Source organism: Bombina bombina, chromosome 7 (assembly GCF_027579735.1).
Source record: "Bombina bombina isolate aBomBom1 chromosome 7, aBomBom1.pri, whole genome shotgun sequence".
NCBI lineage: Eukaryota > Metazoa > Chordata > Amphibia > Anura > Bombinatoridae > Bombina > Bombina bombina.
In genome coordinates, this window is record NC_069505.1 from 431,396,895 (window position 1) to 431,415,216 (window position 18,322).

An 18,322-nucleotide genomic window follows, 5' to 3' on the forward strand; every position below is an offset into this window, starting at 1 on the left:
TTGCTCTAAAGCCACCACTGCTCTACTGAAGAGACTGATATGGGCTACAGCTACACCCTAGGACAAAGCATCACAATCCTGTACTACTTTAAAAATAATTACCACTTCCTTGCACTTAACGTAGGCAAAGAAAATGACTGGGTTGGCTTTGCTGTGGTGCTCTTTGCCGCCTCCTGCTGGGCAGAAGAGGTATTCCCAATAGTAATTAGATGATCCGTGGACTCATCGTGTCATTAAAAAGAAATAGGGTCATGAAGGTTTGTGGTATCGTGGCACTGGATCTTGGGGGGAAAAAAGTTTAAAGAACGGGTTGGATTATTTTTCCTATAAATTGTAAACAAACACATTGTCTAGTTACAACTAATATCAAGTTGTGTTTATTGTGTAATTCTCAGTACAGCCTTATTCACATCAGATATTCCTGTCTTTGGTTTTACCATCTCCGTTCCACAAATCAATGGTTTCTCCAAATTACCCCTGAACCTGCGCCTCCAGCTGCCATCTTGAGTTGGTCTTTTTGGAGACAAAAGCCGTCAGCTTTATTAAATGCCTTATATATGTGCGTGCGAGTGTGTATATATGTATTATCCCCTCGCCTTTGACCTACACATATAATAACCACACGCACCTGCACTGGGGATCAAACCAATAACCTGTAGCACACAAGGCATAAACACCACACCACTAACCCACCTTAAATACTAAAGCTTAAAGATTTTAACCTAAGTCAGACACTTTTTGGTGCCCTCTCTCTGTATTTATCCCCAGCTCAGCTTCACATACAAGCACCTGGGCTAATTGGTGTTGATAAGTGTGCCCCGTGCACTAGGGAAACAGCATACCTACCAATTAGCACTGGTGTGTGGCACCAATTAAATGATACCTTGGGGCTGTAGATTCATATTAAAAAGCAGCATAGTATCCGACAGCATTTAAACAATAAAAGAGCAATAAAGGAAAATAAACTTCCATAATTTGTTTTAATAAGTAAAAAAAAAAAAAAAAAAAAAAAAAAAGAAGGATTATATACGTATGACGAGTTGAACCAAATCATCTCATTAAAAGTCCGGCAGTATGAACATTATTCACTTATAAAACCATAAGATTGACCGACTTGTCTTTATGGTGCAATTGTTCTTCCAGGGCAGATCCTCTAAGCACAGAAAGGGACAAGCAGAGCTATTTAGCATCTACGCGGCTGCAGTGTCTGATATAAGCAAGGGGATCTGGGCCCCTGTATATGGAGATATTCATTCTGCTTCACCAGTAAACTACAAGTATATCCAGGGTACAGGGCAGGCTTCATTTTGTATCTCAGGGACTAGAGTGAGAACAGTATGGAATTTAAAGAGGTTTATCAGCGCTTGTAGCATCACACATCTCAGAGGTGTCCAGTGGAATAATCAGACTAACCTTTACCTGCTGAATCTTTATTGCTTGATCTGTAACACTAGAGGACATTACTGGACACCAATAGTGATGTCACGGGCAACGGTGGGCACTAACCGCCAACGTGCAAAATCAACCGCATTTAACCTTTGTTGACTTTAGCTGTGACTGGAAAACCTCAAAACACCATTTATCACTGTTTCTTCTGCAGCGGTTGATCCTCAGATGCTCTATCATACGGATTAAGCTCTTCAGTATTGCTGAAAAGTACTGGAGGTGATAGCAGCATAGAATGAATGGAAACCAGCATCTTTATCTAGTAAGCTCCTGTTTGCCCAACATTCAGTGAGGGACACCACTTCTGATGGGTTGGACATTCCAAAAATAAAAAAAAAATCTTGTCACCTTGCAGAGCACTTAAGGACTACACAGACTTCCAATCAGCAAAAAAAAATCTCAATGTATGAAGATGATGGAAAATTAGACTTTTCCCGGCATTGGGGGGAGAGAACCGGACATCGCTGCAGAGGGTCCCAGAAGAAGCTGTTTAAGAAAGAAAAAAAAAGTGAGGGAAAAAGTCAAAGAAATAAAGAATTGTTTTTACACACAGAGTTAACGTTCTAATTTATATTTCCTCAGCGGGGATTTATTTGTATTTCAAAAGCATATGAAACCCAAAAATGTTCTTTTGTGATTCAGAAACAGCATACAATTTTATAAAATCAGTTGTGATAGAGAGCCGGCACTGCACAAATGTACAGATGTAACAAGTAGCTGTACTAGAAGAGAGCCGGCACTGCACAAACGTACAGGTGTAACAAGTAGCTGTACTAGAGGAGAGGCGGCACTACACAAACGTACAGGGGTAACAAGTAGCTGTACTAGAGGAGAGCCGGCACTACACAAATGTACAGATGTAACAAGTAGCCGTACTAGATTAGAGCCGGCACTACACAAACGTACAGATGTAACAAGTAGCTGTACTAGAGGAGAGGCGGCACTACACAAACGTACAGGTGTAACAAGTAGCTGTACTAGAGGAGAGCCAGCACTACACAAACGTACAGATGTAACAAGTAGCTGTACTAGAGGAGAGGCAGCACTACACAAACGTACAGATGTAACAAGTAGCTGTACTAGAGGAGAGCCGGCACTGCACAAACGTACAGGTGTAACAAGTAGCTGTACTAGAGGAGAGGCAGCACTGCACAAACGTACAGATGTAACAAGTAGCCGTACTAGATTAGAGCCGGCACTGCACAAACGTACAGATGTAACAAGTAGCTGTACTAGAGGAGAGGCAGCACTACACAAACGTACAGATGTAACAAGTAGCTGTACTAGAGGAGAGGCAGCACTGCACAAACGTACAGATGTAACAAGTAGCTGTACTAGAGGAGAGGCAGCACTGCACAAACGTACAGATGTAACAAGTAGCTGTACTAGAGGAGAGGCAGCACTGCACAAACGTACAGATGTAACAAGTAGCTGTACTAGAGGAGAGGCAGCACTGCACAAACGTACAGATGTAACAAGTAGCTGTACTAGAGGAGAGGCAGCACTGCACAAACGTACAGATGTAACAAGTAGCTGTACTAGAGGAGAGGCAGCACTGCACAAACGTACAGATGTAACAAGTAGCTGTACTAGAGGAGAACCGGCACTGCACAAACGTACAGATGTAACAAGTAGCTGTACTAGAGGAGAGGCAGCACTGCACAAACGTACAGGTGTAACAAGTAGCTGTACTAGAGGAGAGGCTGCACTACACAAACGTACAGGTGTAACAAGTAGCTGTACTAGAGGAGAGGCTGCACTACACAAACGTACAGGTGTAACAAGTAGCTGTACTAGAGGAGAGGCTGCACTACACAAACGTACAGATGTAACAAGTAGCTGTACTAGAGGAGAGGCTGCACTACACAAACGTACAGATGTAACAAGTAGCTGTACTAGAGGAGAGGCTGCACTACACAAACGTACAGGTGTAACAAGTAGCTGTACTAGAGGAGAGCCGGCACTGCACAAACGTACAGATGTAGCAAGTAGCTGTACTAGAGGAGGGGCAGCACTACACAAACGTACAGATGTAACAAGTAGCTATACTAGAGGAGAGGCGGCACTGCACAAACGTACAGATGTAACAAGTAGCTGTACTAGAGGAGAGGCAGCACTACACAAACGTACAGATGTAACAAGTAGCTGTACTAGAGGAGAGCCAGCACTACACAAACGTACAGATGTAACAAGTAGCTGTACTAGAGGAGAGGCAGCACTACACAAACGTACAGATGTAACAAGTAGCTGTACTAGAGGAGAGGCAGCACTACACAAACGTACAGGTGTAACAAGTAGCTGTACTAGAGGAGAGGCAGCACTACACAAACGTACAGATGTAACAAGTAGCTGTACTAGAGGAGAGCCGGCACTGCACAAACGTACAGATGTAACAAGTAGCTGTACTAGAGGAGAGGCAGCACTGCACAAACGTACAGATGTAACAAGTAGCTGTACTAGAGGAGAGCCGGCACTACACAAACGTACAGGTGTAACAAGTAGCTGTACTAGAGGAGAGCCGGCACTACACAAACGTACAGATGTAACAAGTAGCTGTACTAGAGCAGAGCCGGCACTACACAAACGTACAGGTGTAACAAGTAGCCGTACTAGAGGAGAGGCAGCACTACACAAACGTACAGATGTAACAAGTAGCTGTACTAGAGCAGAGCCGGCACTGCACAAACGTACAGATGTAACAAGTAGCCGTACTAGAGGAGAGGCAGCACTACACAAACGTACAGATGTAACAAGTAGCCGTACTAGAGGAGAGGCAGCACTGCACAAACGTACAGATGTAACAAGTAGCCGTACTAGAGGAGAGGCAGCACTGCACAAACGTACAGATGTAACAAGTAGCCGTACTAGAGGAGAGGCGGCACTACACAAACGTACAGGGATAACAAGTAGCTGTACTAGAGGAGAGCCGGCACTATACAAACGTACAGGTGTAACAAGTAGCTGTACTAGAGGAGAGGCTGCACTACACAAACGTACAGATGTAACAAGTAGCTGTACTAGAGGAGAGGCAGCACTGCACAAACGTACAGATGTAACAAGTAGCTGTACTAGAGGAGAGGCAGCACTGCACAAACGTACAGATGTAACAAGTAGCTGTACTAGAGGAGAGGCAGCACTGCACAAACGTACAGATGTAACAAGTAGCTGTACTAGAGGAGAGGCAGCACTACACAAACGTACAGATGTAACAAGTAGCTGTACTAGAGGAGAGGCAGCACTGCACAAACGTACAGATGTAACAAGTAGCTGTACTAGAGGAGAGGCGGCACTACACAAACGTACAGATGTAACAAGTAGCTGTACTAGAGGAGAGCCAGCACTACACAAACGTACAGATGTAACAAGTAGCTGTACTAGAGGAGAGGCGGCACTACACAAACGTACAGATGTAACAAGTAGCTGTACTAGAGGAGAGGCAGCACTGCACAAACGTACAGGTGTAACAAGTAGCTGTACTAGAGGAGAGGCTGCACTACACAAATGTACAGATGTAACAAGTAGCTGTACTAGAGGAGAGGCAGCACTACACAAACGTACAGATGTAACAAGTAGCTGTACTAGAGGAGAGGCTGCACTACACAAATGTAACAAGTAGCTGTACTAGAGGAGAGGCAGCACTACACAAACGTACAGGTGTAACAAGTAGCTGTACTAGAGGAGAGGCTGCACTACACAAATGTACAGATGTAACAAGTAGCTGTACTAGAGGAGAGGCAGCACTACACAAACGTACAGATGTAACAAGTAGCTGTACTAGAGGAGAGGCAGCACTACACAAACGTACAGATGTAACAAGTAGCTGTACTAGAGGAGAGGCAGCACTACACAAACGTACAGATGTAACAAGTAGCTGTACTAGAGGAGAGGCGGCACTACACAAACGTACAGGTGTAACAAGTAGCTGTACTAGAGGAGAGGCAGCACTACACAAACGTACAGGTGTAACAAGTAGCTGTACTAGAGGAGAGGCTGCACTACACAAATGTACAGATGTAACAAGTAGCTGTACTAGAGGAGAGCCAGCACTACACAAACGTACAGATGTAACAAGTAGCTGTACTAGAGGAGAGCCAGCACTACACAAACGTACAGATGTAACAAGTAGCTGTACTAGAGGAGAGCCAGCACTACACAAACGTACAGATGTAACAAGTAGCTGTACTAGAGGAGAGGCGGCACTACACAAACGTACAGGTGTAACAAGTAGCTGTACTAGAGGAGAGGCAGCACTACACAAACGTACAGATGTAACAAGTAGCTGTACTAGAGGAGAGGCAGCACTACACAAACGTACAGATGTAACAAGTAGCTGTACTAGAGGAGAGCCAGCACTACACAAACGTACAGATGTAACAAGTAGCTGTACTAGAGGAGAGCCAGCACTACACAAACGTACAGATGTAACAAGTAGCTGTACTAGAGGAGAGCCAGCACTACACAAACGTACAGATGTAACAAGTAGCCGTACTAGATTAGAGCCGGCACTACACAAACGTACAGATGTAACAAGTAGCTGTACTAGAGGAGAGGCAGCACTGCACAAACGTACAGGTGTAACAAGTAGCTGTACTAGAGGAGAGGCTGCACTACACAAACGTACAGGTGTAACAAGTAGCTGTACTAGAGGAGAGGCTGCACTACACAAATGTACAGATGTAACAAGTAGCTGTACTAGAGCAGAGCCGGCACTGCACAAACCTTACCTGTCTATTCTGTAACTGCTGCTGCTGCTCCAACTGCAACTTCTCCGTTTCAAACACCACTGGCAAAACCAGGATCATAAAGGATGTTGTTCCTATCCAGAGCGCTGAACGGGAGAAACTACAATAGGAAATTAGTGAACATCAGATTCATATTATTTGTGTGAATATACACACATACACACACACACACACACACACACACACACATATATATACAAAATATAACTATCGCTATCTGTATCAGTGTTCTCCCCAGGATCTTTATAATGGGTGCACCACCAGCTGACTTTACCGACCGTCCCAAATTTTAGCCAATATTAAAGGGACAGTATAAACCAATTTTCATATAACTGCGTGTAATAGACACGGCTATAAATAATAATATGCACAGATACTGATCTAAAAATCCAGTATAAAACCGTTAAAAGTTACTTAGAAGCTCCCAGTTTAGCTCTGTTAAAAAGGTTACTGGAACACCCACTGAAAGTGGGAAATAAGACCCTCCCCCTACATATAAAAAGACCCTTTGCACAAACAGGCTGGAGTAGGTATACGTCGGTATTCTTCTAAAGCTTTGGGCTTGGTTAGGAGTCTGAAAATCAGCGCAAAGTTATTTACAAATAAGCTAAACTTTATATTTAAAAAAACAACCTGTATGGGCAATATAAATGGATCATCTACAAAACATGTATGCACAGAAAAATCTAGTGTATAATGTCCCTTTAAGCTACAATTAGCTAAAATAAAAAAAATTCAGTTTGTTGCAAAAATTATCATTAAATATAAATGTATGGTGTGGCAAACCTAGCCACTTCTGGACTATAACGTAAGAAAGGTTGTTTATAGGCTGTATATTGTGCTATGTAGATGTGACAGACCCTTCTGTCAGCACTGAAAGAGTTAACTGTGTTCAGCTTTAGCCTCAGCTATTGTGCACTGTCATTAATGTTATTGATACACAGTCCATTGTTTAATCAACCTCAGAGAGCAGACCCTAGATGATAAGGAAAGCCAAGTGTGTGTCTGTGTTTAAATTGTTATCAGCTTGAGCAAGGTATTCTATTGTATCATGTAAAAGGGCGTGTTCCCTCCATCTAATGTACAACATTCTTTCAACCCCCCTTCTGGGGGGGTCAGACCTGCATAAATACTGGGCATATGAGCCTTAATAAAAGTCATTCTGTTTAAAACCTGAAAACTGGCTGGGTTGTGAATTGCTGATTCCCTATGCAGGACATTGTTCCCTGGTGTTAACCCTTGGTATCCGGTTGGTACCGTTACAATTGGTGGCAAGCGACGGAATGAACCTTATCGCCCAGAAGAGCAACTACACAAGCCAGTAACCTCAGGAAGAGGGGGATTACTACAATACTGACTAAGATGGAAGGTGTACCAGGGACCGAAGTGAATGGAGATGGATTATTCTAAGCTAAAGAGACAAACGTAAAAGGAACTGCTAGAAGCCAGGGGAAAGATAGGCAGCAGCAAACCCAAGGCTATATTAATTGCTGAGCTGATGGAGGGAGACAGAGCTCGCAGCGCTACGCCTCCAGCAGCCATGGAGGAGACCCTATACCAGAGGGAAATGAGGACCAGGCTGGAATTTTTACCCCAACCTGTACCACGGGATATGCTATCCGTGGTAATGGCAGATGTGCAGGAGTACGTGATGGCACACAGTCCGCGGAATGCATCCTCCCGAGCAGAATCCATTTTGGACGCACTCAGCAACCCAGTAAGACCCAAAATCCCATACCATGCATTTAAAATGTTTTGTGAGGAGAAGGATGAGATTGATGGGTATTTACAGGATTTTGAGAGACTGTGCGAGTTACATGATTTGGAGCAGTCCGTATGGGTGCCGGTGCTAGCAGGCAAGCTAGCCGGTAGGGCAGCGGAAGCGTATCGCGCTGTACCCAGGGAGGACAGCAAGGATTACGCTAAAGTGAAGAGAGCGATCTTGGAAAGATATGCCATTACCTCAGAGGCATACCGGCGCAAGTTTAGAGGCCTGCGCAAGCCAGAAAGAGATTCACATGCAGAGTGGGCCCACAAGCTGGATCAAGCATCTCAAGGGTGGATACAGGCCAGCCAAGCTACCACCATGGAAGAATTGCGACAACTGATGCTGTTGGAGCAATTCTTTAACGGCTTGTCCCCAGAAGCCCAAGAATGGGTGAGAGATCGAAAACCCCTCACCTTAACCGAAGCAGCCAGATTAGCAGACCAGCATTTTGATGCCAGGAGGCACCATGGACTACAGCCTAACAACGGACGGGCTAATATACAATGCCACACCTGCAAGCAGTGGGGACATATGGCACGTGAGTGCACCCAAAATCGGAGCAGACAAGCTTGGAACCAGGTCAGACAGAACCTGGCCCCAAGGGCGGCTGCTCACCATTACCAAACGGAGCCAGCCGCTCATGAGGTGTTGAGCACCCAAGCCGAGGAACCCCTGGGAATTCTGCATGAGGTGATGTCGGTCCGGGCCGCCGATAACTGGCAACATCCCCGCCAGCTGGGGACCGTAGAGGGGAAGGAGGTCCAGGGACTTCGGGATTCGGGAGCTACTTTAACCCTGATAGCTCCCCATTTGGTGCCGGATACAGTACACATGGGCGGATCCGTGGCAGTACGAGGGGCAGGGGGAGCGGTATACCGATTGCCCACTGCTAGAGTGGAGTACAGACCCCCAGTCACCCCAGCAGCGGCCAGTTACCAGCCCCCAGCGCACCGCTATATCACACGGCCTCTGGCCACGAACTACCCTCAGAGAGCCCGGTTCAATTCGCGGGGCTACTCACAACCTATTCGGTGCTTTGGATGTAAGCGACTAGGGCACAAAAGACCAGAGTGTCCCCTAAACGCAGCAAATCAAGCACAGTCCTGGAGAAGACCCGCCGGCGGAATCCCACATAATCCTCAGCCTGCGGCCCGCTACGTAGAGGCGCCAGAATGCTGGGGCAGCCTACATGAAGCAGACCCCGTGCAAGCTGCCCACCGGAATAACCGGCAGCGGGTTAAAGTGAATGGGAAGGAGGTCAGTGGTCTACAGGATACTGGTGCTACCATGACCTTGCTTCAAGAGAACTTGGTGTCTGAGAAACAGCACACTGGAGACACTATGGCTGTGAGGGTAGCAGGGGGCACTGTGTTCCGCCTACCTGTTGCCAGGGTACATTTGGATTGGGGAGTGGGCGCTAGACTTGTGAATGTGGGGGTCAAGAAGGACTTACCTGCTGATGTTCTCCTTGGAAATGACTTGGCCCCCCTTGTTTCTGCCTATGCTCCCATGGATCCCGCTGATGTTAACCCTGTGACTACCCAAGCCCAGTCCCTCCGGGAAGAGACGCTTCCATGTTTGGGGTGGGGGCAGTACTGAGCCAAGTTGGAGCAGATGGCGGAGAACACCCCGTAGCTTACTTGAGCCGAAAGTTGTTGCCCCGGACATCCCCAAGCCGATCCGTTGGGATCAGACTGTGTATGCCGGCTTGGTTCTGGGGGAGCATTGTGGCAAACCTAGCCACTTCTGGACTATAACGTAAGAAAGGTTGTCTATAGGCTGTATATTGTGCTATGTAGATGTGACAGACCCTTCTGTCAGCACTGAAAGAGTTAACTGTGTTCAGCTTTAGCCTCAGCTATTGTGCACTGTCATTAATGTTATTGATACACAGTCCATTGTTTAATCAACCTCAGAGAGCAGACCCTAGATGATAAGGAAAGCCAAGTGTGTGTCTGTGTTTAAATTGTTATCAGCTTGAGCAAGGTATTCTATTGTATCATGTAAAAGGGCGTGTTCCCTCCATCTAATGTACAACATTCTTTCAACCCCCCTTCTGGGGGGGGTCAGACCTGCATAAATACTGGGCATATGAGCCTTAATAAAAGTCATTCTGTTTAAAACCTGAAAACTGGCTGGGTTGTGAATTGCTGATTCCCTATGCAGGACATTGTTCCCTGGTGTTAACCCTTGGTATCCGGTTGGTACCGTTACAAATGGTAACTGAAGCAATTATTTTATGTTTTCGATAGCAGCAAATGTTATAATATTAGAAAATGTTACACTGCCCCTACCTGGCTACCTTATAATGTCACCTTGCTGGCAAAATTGTGTGTGAACAACACTGTATACAAGTACACATATACACAGATTATTTAACACACACCATATATATATACTTTTTCCTATATTTACCACCGAATGCCAAGTAACAACCTCATGACTAATTATATACATGTGCACTGCACTCTCACACCAGAGTGGTTACACATCCCATGCTTCTGAACAAACTCACAGCTCTGGGTGCTCACCTGGCACTAACAGATAGCCGGGCGGCAGTTTAAGGGCCAGAATAATTAAAAATGACATGAGCTAATTATTCTGTAATTATGTCATTTTAAGACTATCAACCGTGCAAAGAATTTAAACACACAATTGAAGAACCGCAGAGGACTGCTAGTCCTGGCTCAGCTGTGTAACTAGTTTCCCTTTGCAGGGGTTAAAACACATAGTAGTGCAGGGCCGATAAGTCTTACAATGAAAGGCAGAGGTGCCAGGTCAAGGACTCTTTGTACCCAGGTCCCTAACCTACACCCATAAATGTATAAACCGAAAATGCTGAAATATAAACAAGAATGATGAAACAGTTTGTAATTCTCCTACATATACACAAAAGCGGACTAGTGAGTGCCCAGAGCTATGCCAGTGGTGTGGGGGCGTGTACCCAGAGCAGTGAGCTATGCCAGCGGTGTGGGGGCGTGTACCCAGAGCTGCGAGCTATGCCAGCGGTGTGGGGGCGTGTACCCAGAGCTGCGAGCTATGCCAGCGGTGTGGGGGCGTGTACCCAGAGCTGCGAGCTATGCCAGCGGTGTGGGGGCGTGTACCCAGAGCTGCGAGCTATGCCAGCGGTGTGGGGGCGTGTACCCAGAGCTGCGAGCTATGCCAGCGGTGTGGGGGCGTGTACCCAGAGCTGCGAGCTATGCCAGCGGTGTGGGGGCGTGTACCCAGAGCTGCGAGCTATGCCAGCGGTGTGGGGGCGTGTACCCAGAGCTGCGAGCTATGCCAGCGGTGTGGGGGCGTGTACCCAGAGCTGCAAGCTATGCCAGCGGTGTGGGGGCGTGTACCCAGAGCTGCAAGCTATGCCAGCGGTGTGGGGGCGTGTACCCAGAGCTGCGAGCTATGCCAGCGGTGTGGGGGCGTGTACCCAGAGCTGCGAGCTATGCCAGCGGTGTGGGGGCGTGTACCCAGAGCTGCGAGCTATGCCAGCGGTGTGGGGCGTGTACCCAGAGCTGCGAGCTATGCCAGCGGTGTGGGGCGTGTACCCAACTCCAGCCTGAGAGTGTAGTCATGATGCATTGTAGTTATTTAACCTACTGATTGCTGCCAGTTATTTAAATGGCAGTATGTAACTAACGCTCACATATCAAGCTCTTAACCACACTATGCTGGAAGGGCTGTTTTATCGTTATTTTGTTCTCTATAAACTGTATATTCAGCAATGCATCTGCTATTATATGCTGCTGTTTACACCTATTTATTTCATTACTTGACTAATACTGGGTGCTTATAAAAAGGAGAGGGCTTATGGCTGCGCCCCTATATGAAGGTGAGCATCAGTGTGTCACTACGACCAGACACTGTCAGAGCTCTCTCCCCTCACCTATCCATTTATACTCATGACCCATAAACCACACTGCAAGTAAGCAGGTAGTCTCACTGGGCTATTAGTGTGTCCCCCTCTGACCAAGCAAGCCGTGGCACCACGTGCCCCCCTCTGACCAAGCAAGCCGTGGCACCACGTGCCCCCCTCTGACCAAGCAAGCAGTGGCACCACGTGCCCCCCTCTGACCAAGCAAGCCGTGGCACCACGTGCCCCCCTCTGACCAAGCAAGCCGTGGCACCACGTGTCCCCCTCTGACCAAGCAAGCCGTGGCACCACGTGTCCCCCTCTGACCAAGCAAGCCGTGGCACCACGTGTCCCCCTCTGACCAAGCAAGCCGTGGCACCACGTGTCCCCCTCTGACCTAGAAAGATTATAGGGCTACTCACAAATTAGTGCGACTTATGTTTGTCAGTCCTGCTCCGCTAGCCACATACCTGTAAAACTTTTTGGCGGCACAAACAGAATAATCAAAGGTGACACCAGCCACACCACGCATCATTTCCGGGAACATTTCTGTCAGACCCCAAAGCCTCTCTGATAGAGTCTCATCCAGCTGGGAAACATAAGAAGAGATAAGGCTGGATCAGATGCTTGCAGTCATCAGTGTATCAAAGGGTTAATTGCAGGTGAGCGGCTTTCCCTATCCCATCATGCACTGGGGCACGTGTCTTCTTAATTTATGACACCCTGAGGGGTCCCTCATCGTGCACTAGGGTACATACCCCTATCGTATTTTTTTATATATATATATATATATATATATATATATATATATATATATATATATATATATATATATATATATATATATATATATATATATATATATATATATATATATATATAAATAAAAATTCTACACACCCCTGTTAAAATGTCAGGTTTCAGTGATGTAAAAAAAATGACAGATAAATCATTTCAGAACTTTTTCCACCTTTACCTATAAACTGTACAACTCAATTGAAAAACAAACTGAAATCTTTTAGGTGGAGGGAAGAAAAAAAAAATAAAAAAAAAATAATGTGGTTGCATAAGTGTGCACACCCTCTTATAACTGGGGATGTAGCTGTGTTCAGAATCAAGCAATCACATTCAAAATCATGTTAAATAGGAGTCAGTACACACCTGTCATTTAAAGTGCCTCTTATTAACCCCAAATAAAGTTCAGCTGTTCTAGCTGGTCTTTCCTGAAATTTTCTTAGTCGCATCCTACAGCAAAAGCCATGGTCCACAGAGAGCTTCCAAAGCATCAGAGGGATCTCATTGTTAAAAGGTATCAGTCAGGAGAAGAGTACAAAAGAATTTCCAAGGCATTAGATATACCATGGAACACAGTCATCATCAAGTGGAGAAAATATGGTTCAACAGTGACATTACCAAGAACTGGATGTCCCTCCAAAATTGATGAAAAGACGAGAAGAAAACTGGTCTGGGAGGCCACCAAGAGGCCTACAGCAACATTAAAGGAGCTGCAGGAATATCTGGCAAGTACTGGCTGTGACAACAATCTCCCGTATTCTTCATATGTCTGGGCTATGGGGTAGAGTGGCAAGACTAAAGCCTTTTCTTACGAAGAAAAACATCCAAGCCAGGCTACATTTTGCAAAAACACATCCGAAGTCTCCCAAAAGCATGTGGGAAAAGGTGTTATGGTCTGATGAAACAAAGGTTGAACTTTTTGGCCATAATTCCAAAAGATATGTTTGACGCAAAAACAACACTGCACGTCACCAAAAGAACACCATTACCCACAGTGAAGCATGGTGGTGTCAGCATCATGCTTTAGGGCTGTTTTTCTTCAGCTGGAACTGGGGCCTTAGTTAAGCTAGAGGGAATTATGAACAGTTCCAAATACCAGACAATATTGGCACAAAACCTTCAGGCTTCTGGTAGAAAGCTGAACATGAAGAGGAACTTCAACTTTCAGCATGACAACGACCCAAAGCATACATCCAAATCAACAAAGGAATGGCTTCACCAGAAGAAGATTAAAGTTTTGGGATGGCCCAGCCAGAGCCCAGACCTGAATCCAATTCAAAATCTGTGGGGTGATCTGAAGAGGGCTGTGCACAGGAGATGCCCTCGCAATCTGACAGATTTGGAGTGTTTTTGCAAAGAAGAGTGGGCAAATCTTGCCAAGTCAAAATGCGCCATGCTGATAGACTCATACCCAAAAAGACTGAGTGCTGTAATAAAATCAAAAGATGCTTCAACAAACAATTAGTTTACCAACCATATTTTATTTTTATATTTTCCCTCTACCTAAAACATTTCAGTTTGTTTTTCAATTGAGTTGTACAGTTTATAGGTCACATTAAAGGTGGAAAAAGTTCTGAAATGATTTATCTTTGTCTCATTTTTTTACATCACAGAAACCTGACATTTTAACAGGGCTGTGTAGACTTTTTATATCCACTGTATATATACACATACATACATACACGAATGACACCTTGAGGAGCCCATCTCCCCTTCTATCATGCACTGGGACACCTATGCCTCTCTATATCTGTCAAAAACACCCTAACTATCCCTCTCTCCCCTCATCATGCACCAGGGCACCCCCTGAAGAGTCACTCTCCTCTCATCATGCACCAGGACACCTATCCCTGTCTATATGTATGACCCCCTGAAGAGTCCTCTCCTCTCATCATGCACTGAGGCACCTATCCCTGTCTATATGTATGACCCCCTGAAGAGTCCCTCTCCTCTCATCATGCACTGGGGCACCTATCCCTGTCTATATGTATGACCCCCTAAAGGGTCTCTCTCCTCTCATCATGCACTGGGACACCTATCCCTGTCTATATGTATGACCCCCTGAAGAGTCCCTCTCCTCTCCCATTATGCACTGGGGCACCTATCCCTGTCTATATGTATGACCCCATGAAGAGTCCCTCTCCTCTCCCATTATGCACTGGGGCACCTATCCCTGTCTATATGTATGACCCCCTGAAGAGTCCCTCTCCTCATACACTGGGGCACCTATCCCTGTCTATATGTATGACCCCCTAAAGAGTCCCTCTCCTCTCATCATGCACTGGGGCACCTATCCCTGTCTATATGTATGGCCCCCTGAAGAGTCCCTCTCCTCTCATCATGCACTGGGGCACCTATCCCTGTCTATATGTATGACCCCCTGAAGAGTCCCTCTCCTCTCATCATGCACTGGGGCACCTATCCCTGTCTATATGTATGACCCCCTGAAAAGGGCCCCTCTCCTCTCATCATGCACTGGGGCACCTATCCCTGTCTATATGTATGACCCCCTGAAAAGGGCCCTTCTCCTCTCCCATCATGCACCGGGCAGCTTTCCCTTCCCTGTCTATATGACCCCCTGAGCCTCCTCTCCCATCATGCAACGAGCCCCCTATCCAGACATATGGGAGAGAGAGATGTCCTCTTCTGTCACTGGGTGATAGATAACCCCTTGGCTGCCAGTTCCATGTTACCAACACTCAATGCCTGATAAGAGGAGGGGATTCCTCTGGAACCCAGGCGTTAAACACCCTCCATGACATTCACCTCTTCGTCGTCATCGTCCTCAATCTCGGCCTCACGGCTCAGCGAAGTCTCCAGCGGCAGCTCCTGCAGGGACGACATGATGTCTTCTCAACGTGCAGGCACACACAGGGGTCAGCCGGGCGGAAGTCCCACACAGGAAACGTCCTTCCAAGTACCATAGAGAGGACTAACCATAAAGTGTGTAACTGCATGCGCCTAGGGGCTGAAGGGCGAACTGCACCTACATTACAACTGAAAAACTAGAGAAACTGTGATTTATTATTTTATTTTATTTTATGTGAACTTTAGTCCCAGTTTTAAGATTACATACATAATATCACTGTATTCACTCTCATCAGTATTATTAAAATTATTATTACAATTATTATTATTATTATTATTATTATGTATTATTATTATTATGTATTCTTAAAATTATTATTATTATTATTATGTATTCTTAAAATTATTATTATTAATAATAAGAATTTTAATAATACAGTGATATTTTGTATGTACTCTTAAAACTGTGACTTAAGTCCTCATAAAATAATAATAATAACAGTGTTATTAGTGCTGATATGTAATTCACATATAATAGTATCAGTGGTTCCTTTTCAAACAATACACAACTAACAGTAAAATGTAAAAATCTAATAATTTACAGTAATGTGACAAAAAGATATTTATTTCTAATTCATTTATTAATAGAGGTTAAATAAAATCATACAAGAGAGGATTTTATTCTGTATTGTAGTTCATGCTAAATGCATAAATACATTTTCTTTTTGTCTGCGTGGGGTGTGTCACCAATGTAGCTGAGGGAGGTGTCCACAGAAGTTGTTCACCTTTTTGTATAATAAATATTTATAACATTTTTATGTAGGGCTCCTCTGAATGATGGGTTTCAGTGTTCAGAGAAACAAAATCTAATTACTGATAATTCATTTCTTTGTTGCTGCCCTTCCATAGACGCACACAGCCCATTACCGGGATTTTATCACAAGCTACATAGTATATAATCAGGGCACAACATTTCCACTCGCCCTGGGCGAGTAGAAATTTAACTAGGGCAAGTAGGGAGGGCGATAAATGCTGTCTATACTGTGCAAAATGACCAGAAAATGTATATATTTTTAATAATTCTATTAAAAGGACTTAAAGGGACACTGAACCCAATTTGTTTCTTTCGTGATTCAGACAGAGCAGCAATTTTAAGCAACTTTCTAATTTACTCCTATTATCAAATTCTCTTCATTCTCTTGGTATCTTTATTTGAAAAGCAAGAATGTAAGTTTAGATGCCGGCCCATTTTTGGTGAACCGGACCCCGCCGCAAATAAATAAAGTTATTAACCCCTATCCCGCCGCTCCCGGAAACCACCGCCACCTACACTATGTTATTAACCCCTAATCTTCCGCCCCCTACAACGCCGCCACCTACCCCTAATCTTCCGCCCCCTACACAGCCGCCACCTACATTATGTTATTAAGCAAACAAAAGAAAGAAAAGAAACACTATATTGGCACACAAATACTATAGGAGGGTAATTTATCCAAACAAATAAGTAAAGAATGAGTGGAGAGTGGGATAATTAAAACTTAACTTTTAATGTTAAAACTGTATTAAAATAAGGGGGTGTTAAAAAAAAAACATCCACCACCCCCACCTCCCTGATCTTACCATCAGAGAACCCCCCTTTTCTATTATGTTATTAACCCCTAAACCCCCTAAACCCCTGGCCTCCCACATCAGTACCACTTACTAAACCTATTAACTAGGGTTGCACAGATACCATTTTTTATGACTGAGTACAAGTACCGATACTTGTTTTCAAATACTCGCCGATACCAATTACAGATACTTTTTTTTTTTAATGTCATGTGACAGTTTACCAAGCACAATACAGACTAATTATTTAATAATTATAAAGGACTGTAATTCAAAACACATTATGAAATAATAAAACAGTTTTATTTGTCACAAAGTTCACTGAACACGTTTATAAATAAAAAATATTACAATAAGATATTAAATTTAAAGGGGTGATGCAATTGGGTTGTAGGGCTGTTATATAACATCAATCTGACATTTGTATGGAGGTTCGGCTCTAAGTTGAACAGTCTTTCACTTTCCACACTACTGCATGGGGCAGAAATATATTTTGGGCCATTTTAGCCAGAGCTGGAAATCTGTTTATTAACTGCCCAGTACTTCAGCGGTTTGTCTGAACGAGGTACAGTGATCTCTCCTACAATAATACAAATAACAGCAATTTGTATTGGCAGAACAGTAGTAAACAATTTTTAGTTGAGTCTCCACTTCAGCTTAAAATGAAATGGGAACATGCAGTTTGAAAAAACACCACAAGATAGCATATGGGTAGGAAGTGGAGGTATCGGTTTAAGTATCGGTGCATTTGCACGAGTACAAGTACTCATGCAAATACTTGGTATCGGTACCGATACCGATACTAGTATCGGTGCAACCCTACTATTAACCCCTAAACCACCAGCCCCCCACATCGCCATAAACTAAATTAAGCTATTAAACCCTAAAGCTAACAACCTGCTAACTTTATATTAAATATTAACTCATCCCTATCTTATAATAAATTTAAACTTACCTTTAGATTTAAATTAAACTATATTAAACTAATAATTACCTACCCTATCTATTATACTAAAATTACATTAAACTATATTAAACTAATAATTAATCTACCCTAACTGTTATACTAAAATTACAATAAACTGGGGGCGGGGCTAGCAGAAGCACACTTGTGGAGCTCTGAGCTCTAAACTGTATAAAAAATAAGTACCCTAAACTGAGCAAATTTCTATTGAAAATAGCAGTATACCCTATATATTTAGTCTAAGCACTCTGACAGACGTTGCCTAACAAGATACCTGGCACTGATAACATACCCCGCGGATACAGAGCCTGACGGCCACAGGAACGGGTGTCTAGCTGTGCAAA

General features: G+C 44.4%; 1 protein-coding gene across 1 annotated transcript; it reads right to left on the minus strand.

Moving 5' to 3' along the window:
* Window positions 1–346: 346 nt before the first annotated feature.
* Window positions 347–15,510, minus strand: TOMM22 (translocase of outer mitochondrial membrane 22). Its single transcript, XM_053721329.1, has 4 exons — window positions 15,365–15,510; window positions 12,274–12,392; window positions 6,171–6,288; window positions 347–1,932 (listed from the first exon to the last, which is right to left on the minus strand). Exons 1-4 carry the CDS (start codon window positions 15,440–15,442, stop codon window positions 1,870–1,872), a joined length of 378 nt encoding a protein of 125 aa, XP_053577304.1. The 5' UTR covers window positions 15,443–15,510; the 3' UTR covers window positions 347–1,869.
* Window positions 15,511–18,322: the final 2,812 nt, after the last annotated feature.

Excerpts from the sequence above, each read along its gene's own strand:
- TOMM22 (XM_053721329.1), bottom strand. The coding sequence starts at position 15,442 with ATGTCGTCCCTGCAGGAGCTGCCGCTGGAGACTTCGCTGAGCCGTGAG. Across the intron at positions 12,393-15,364 it reads AGGACGATGACGACGAAGAG|CTGGATGAGACTCTATCAGA; the intron begins GTGAATGTCATG and ends TATGTTTCCCAG. Across the intron at positions 1,933-6,170 it reads AGCAGTTACAGAATAGACAG|CTTCTTCTGGGACCCTCTGC; the intron begins GTAAGGTTTGTG and ends TTTCTTAAACAG.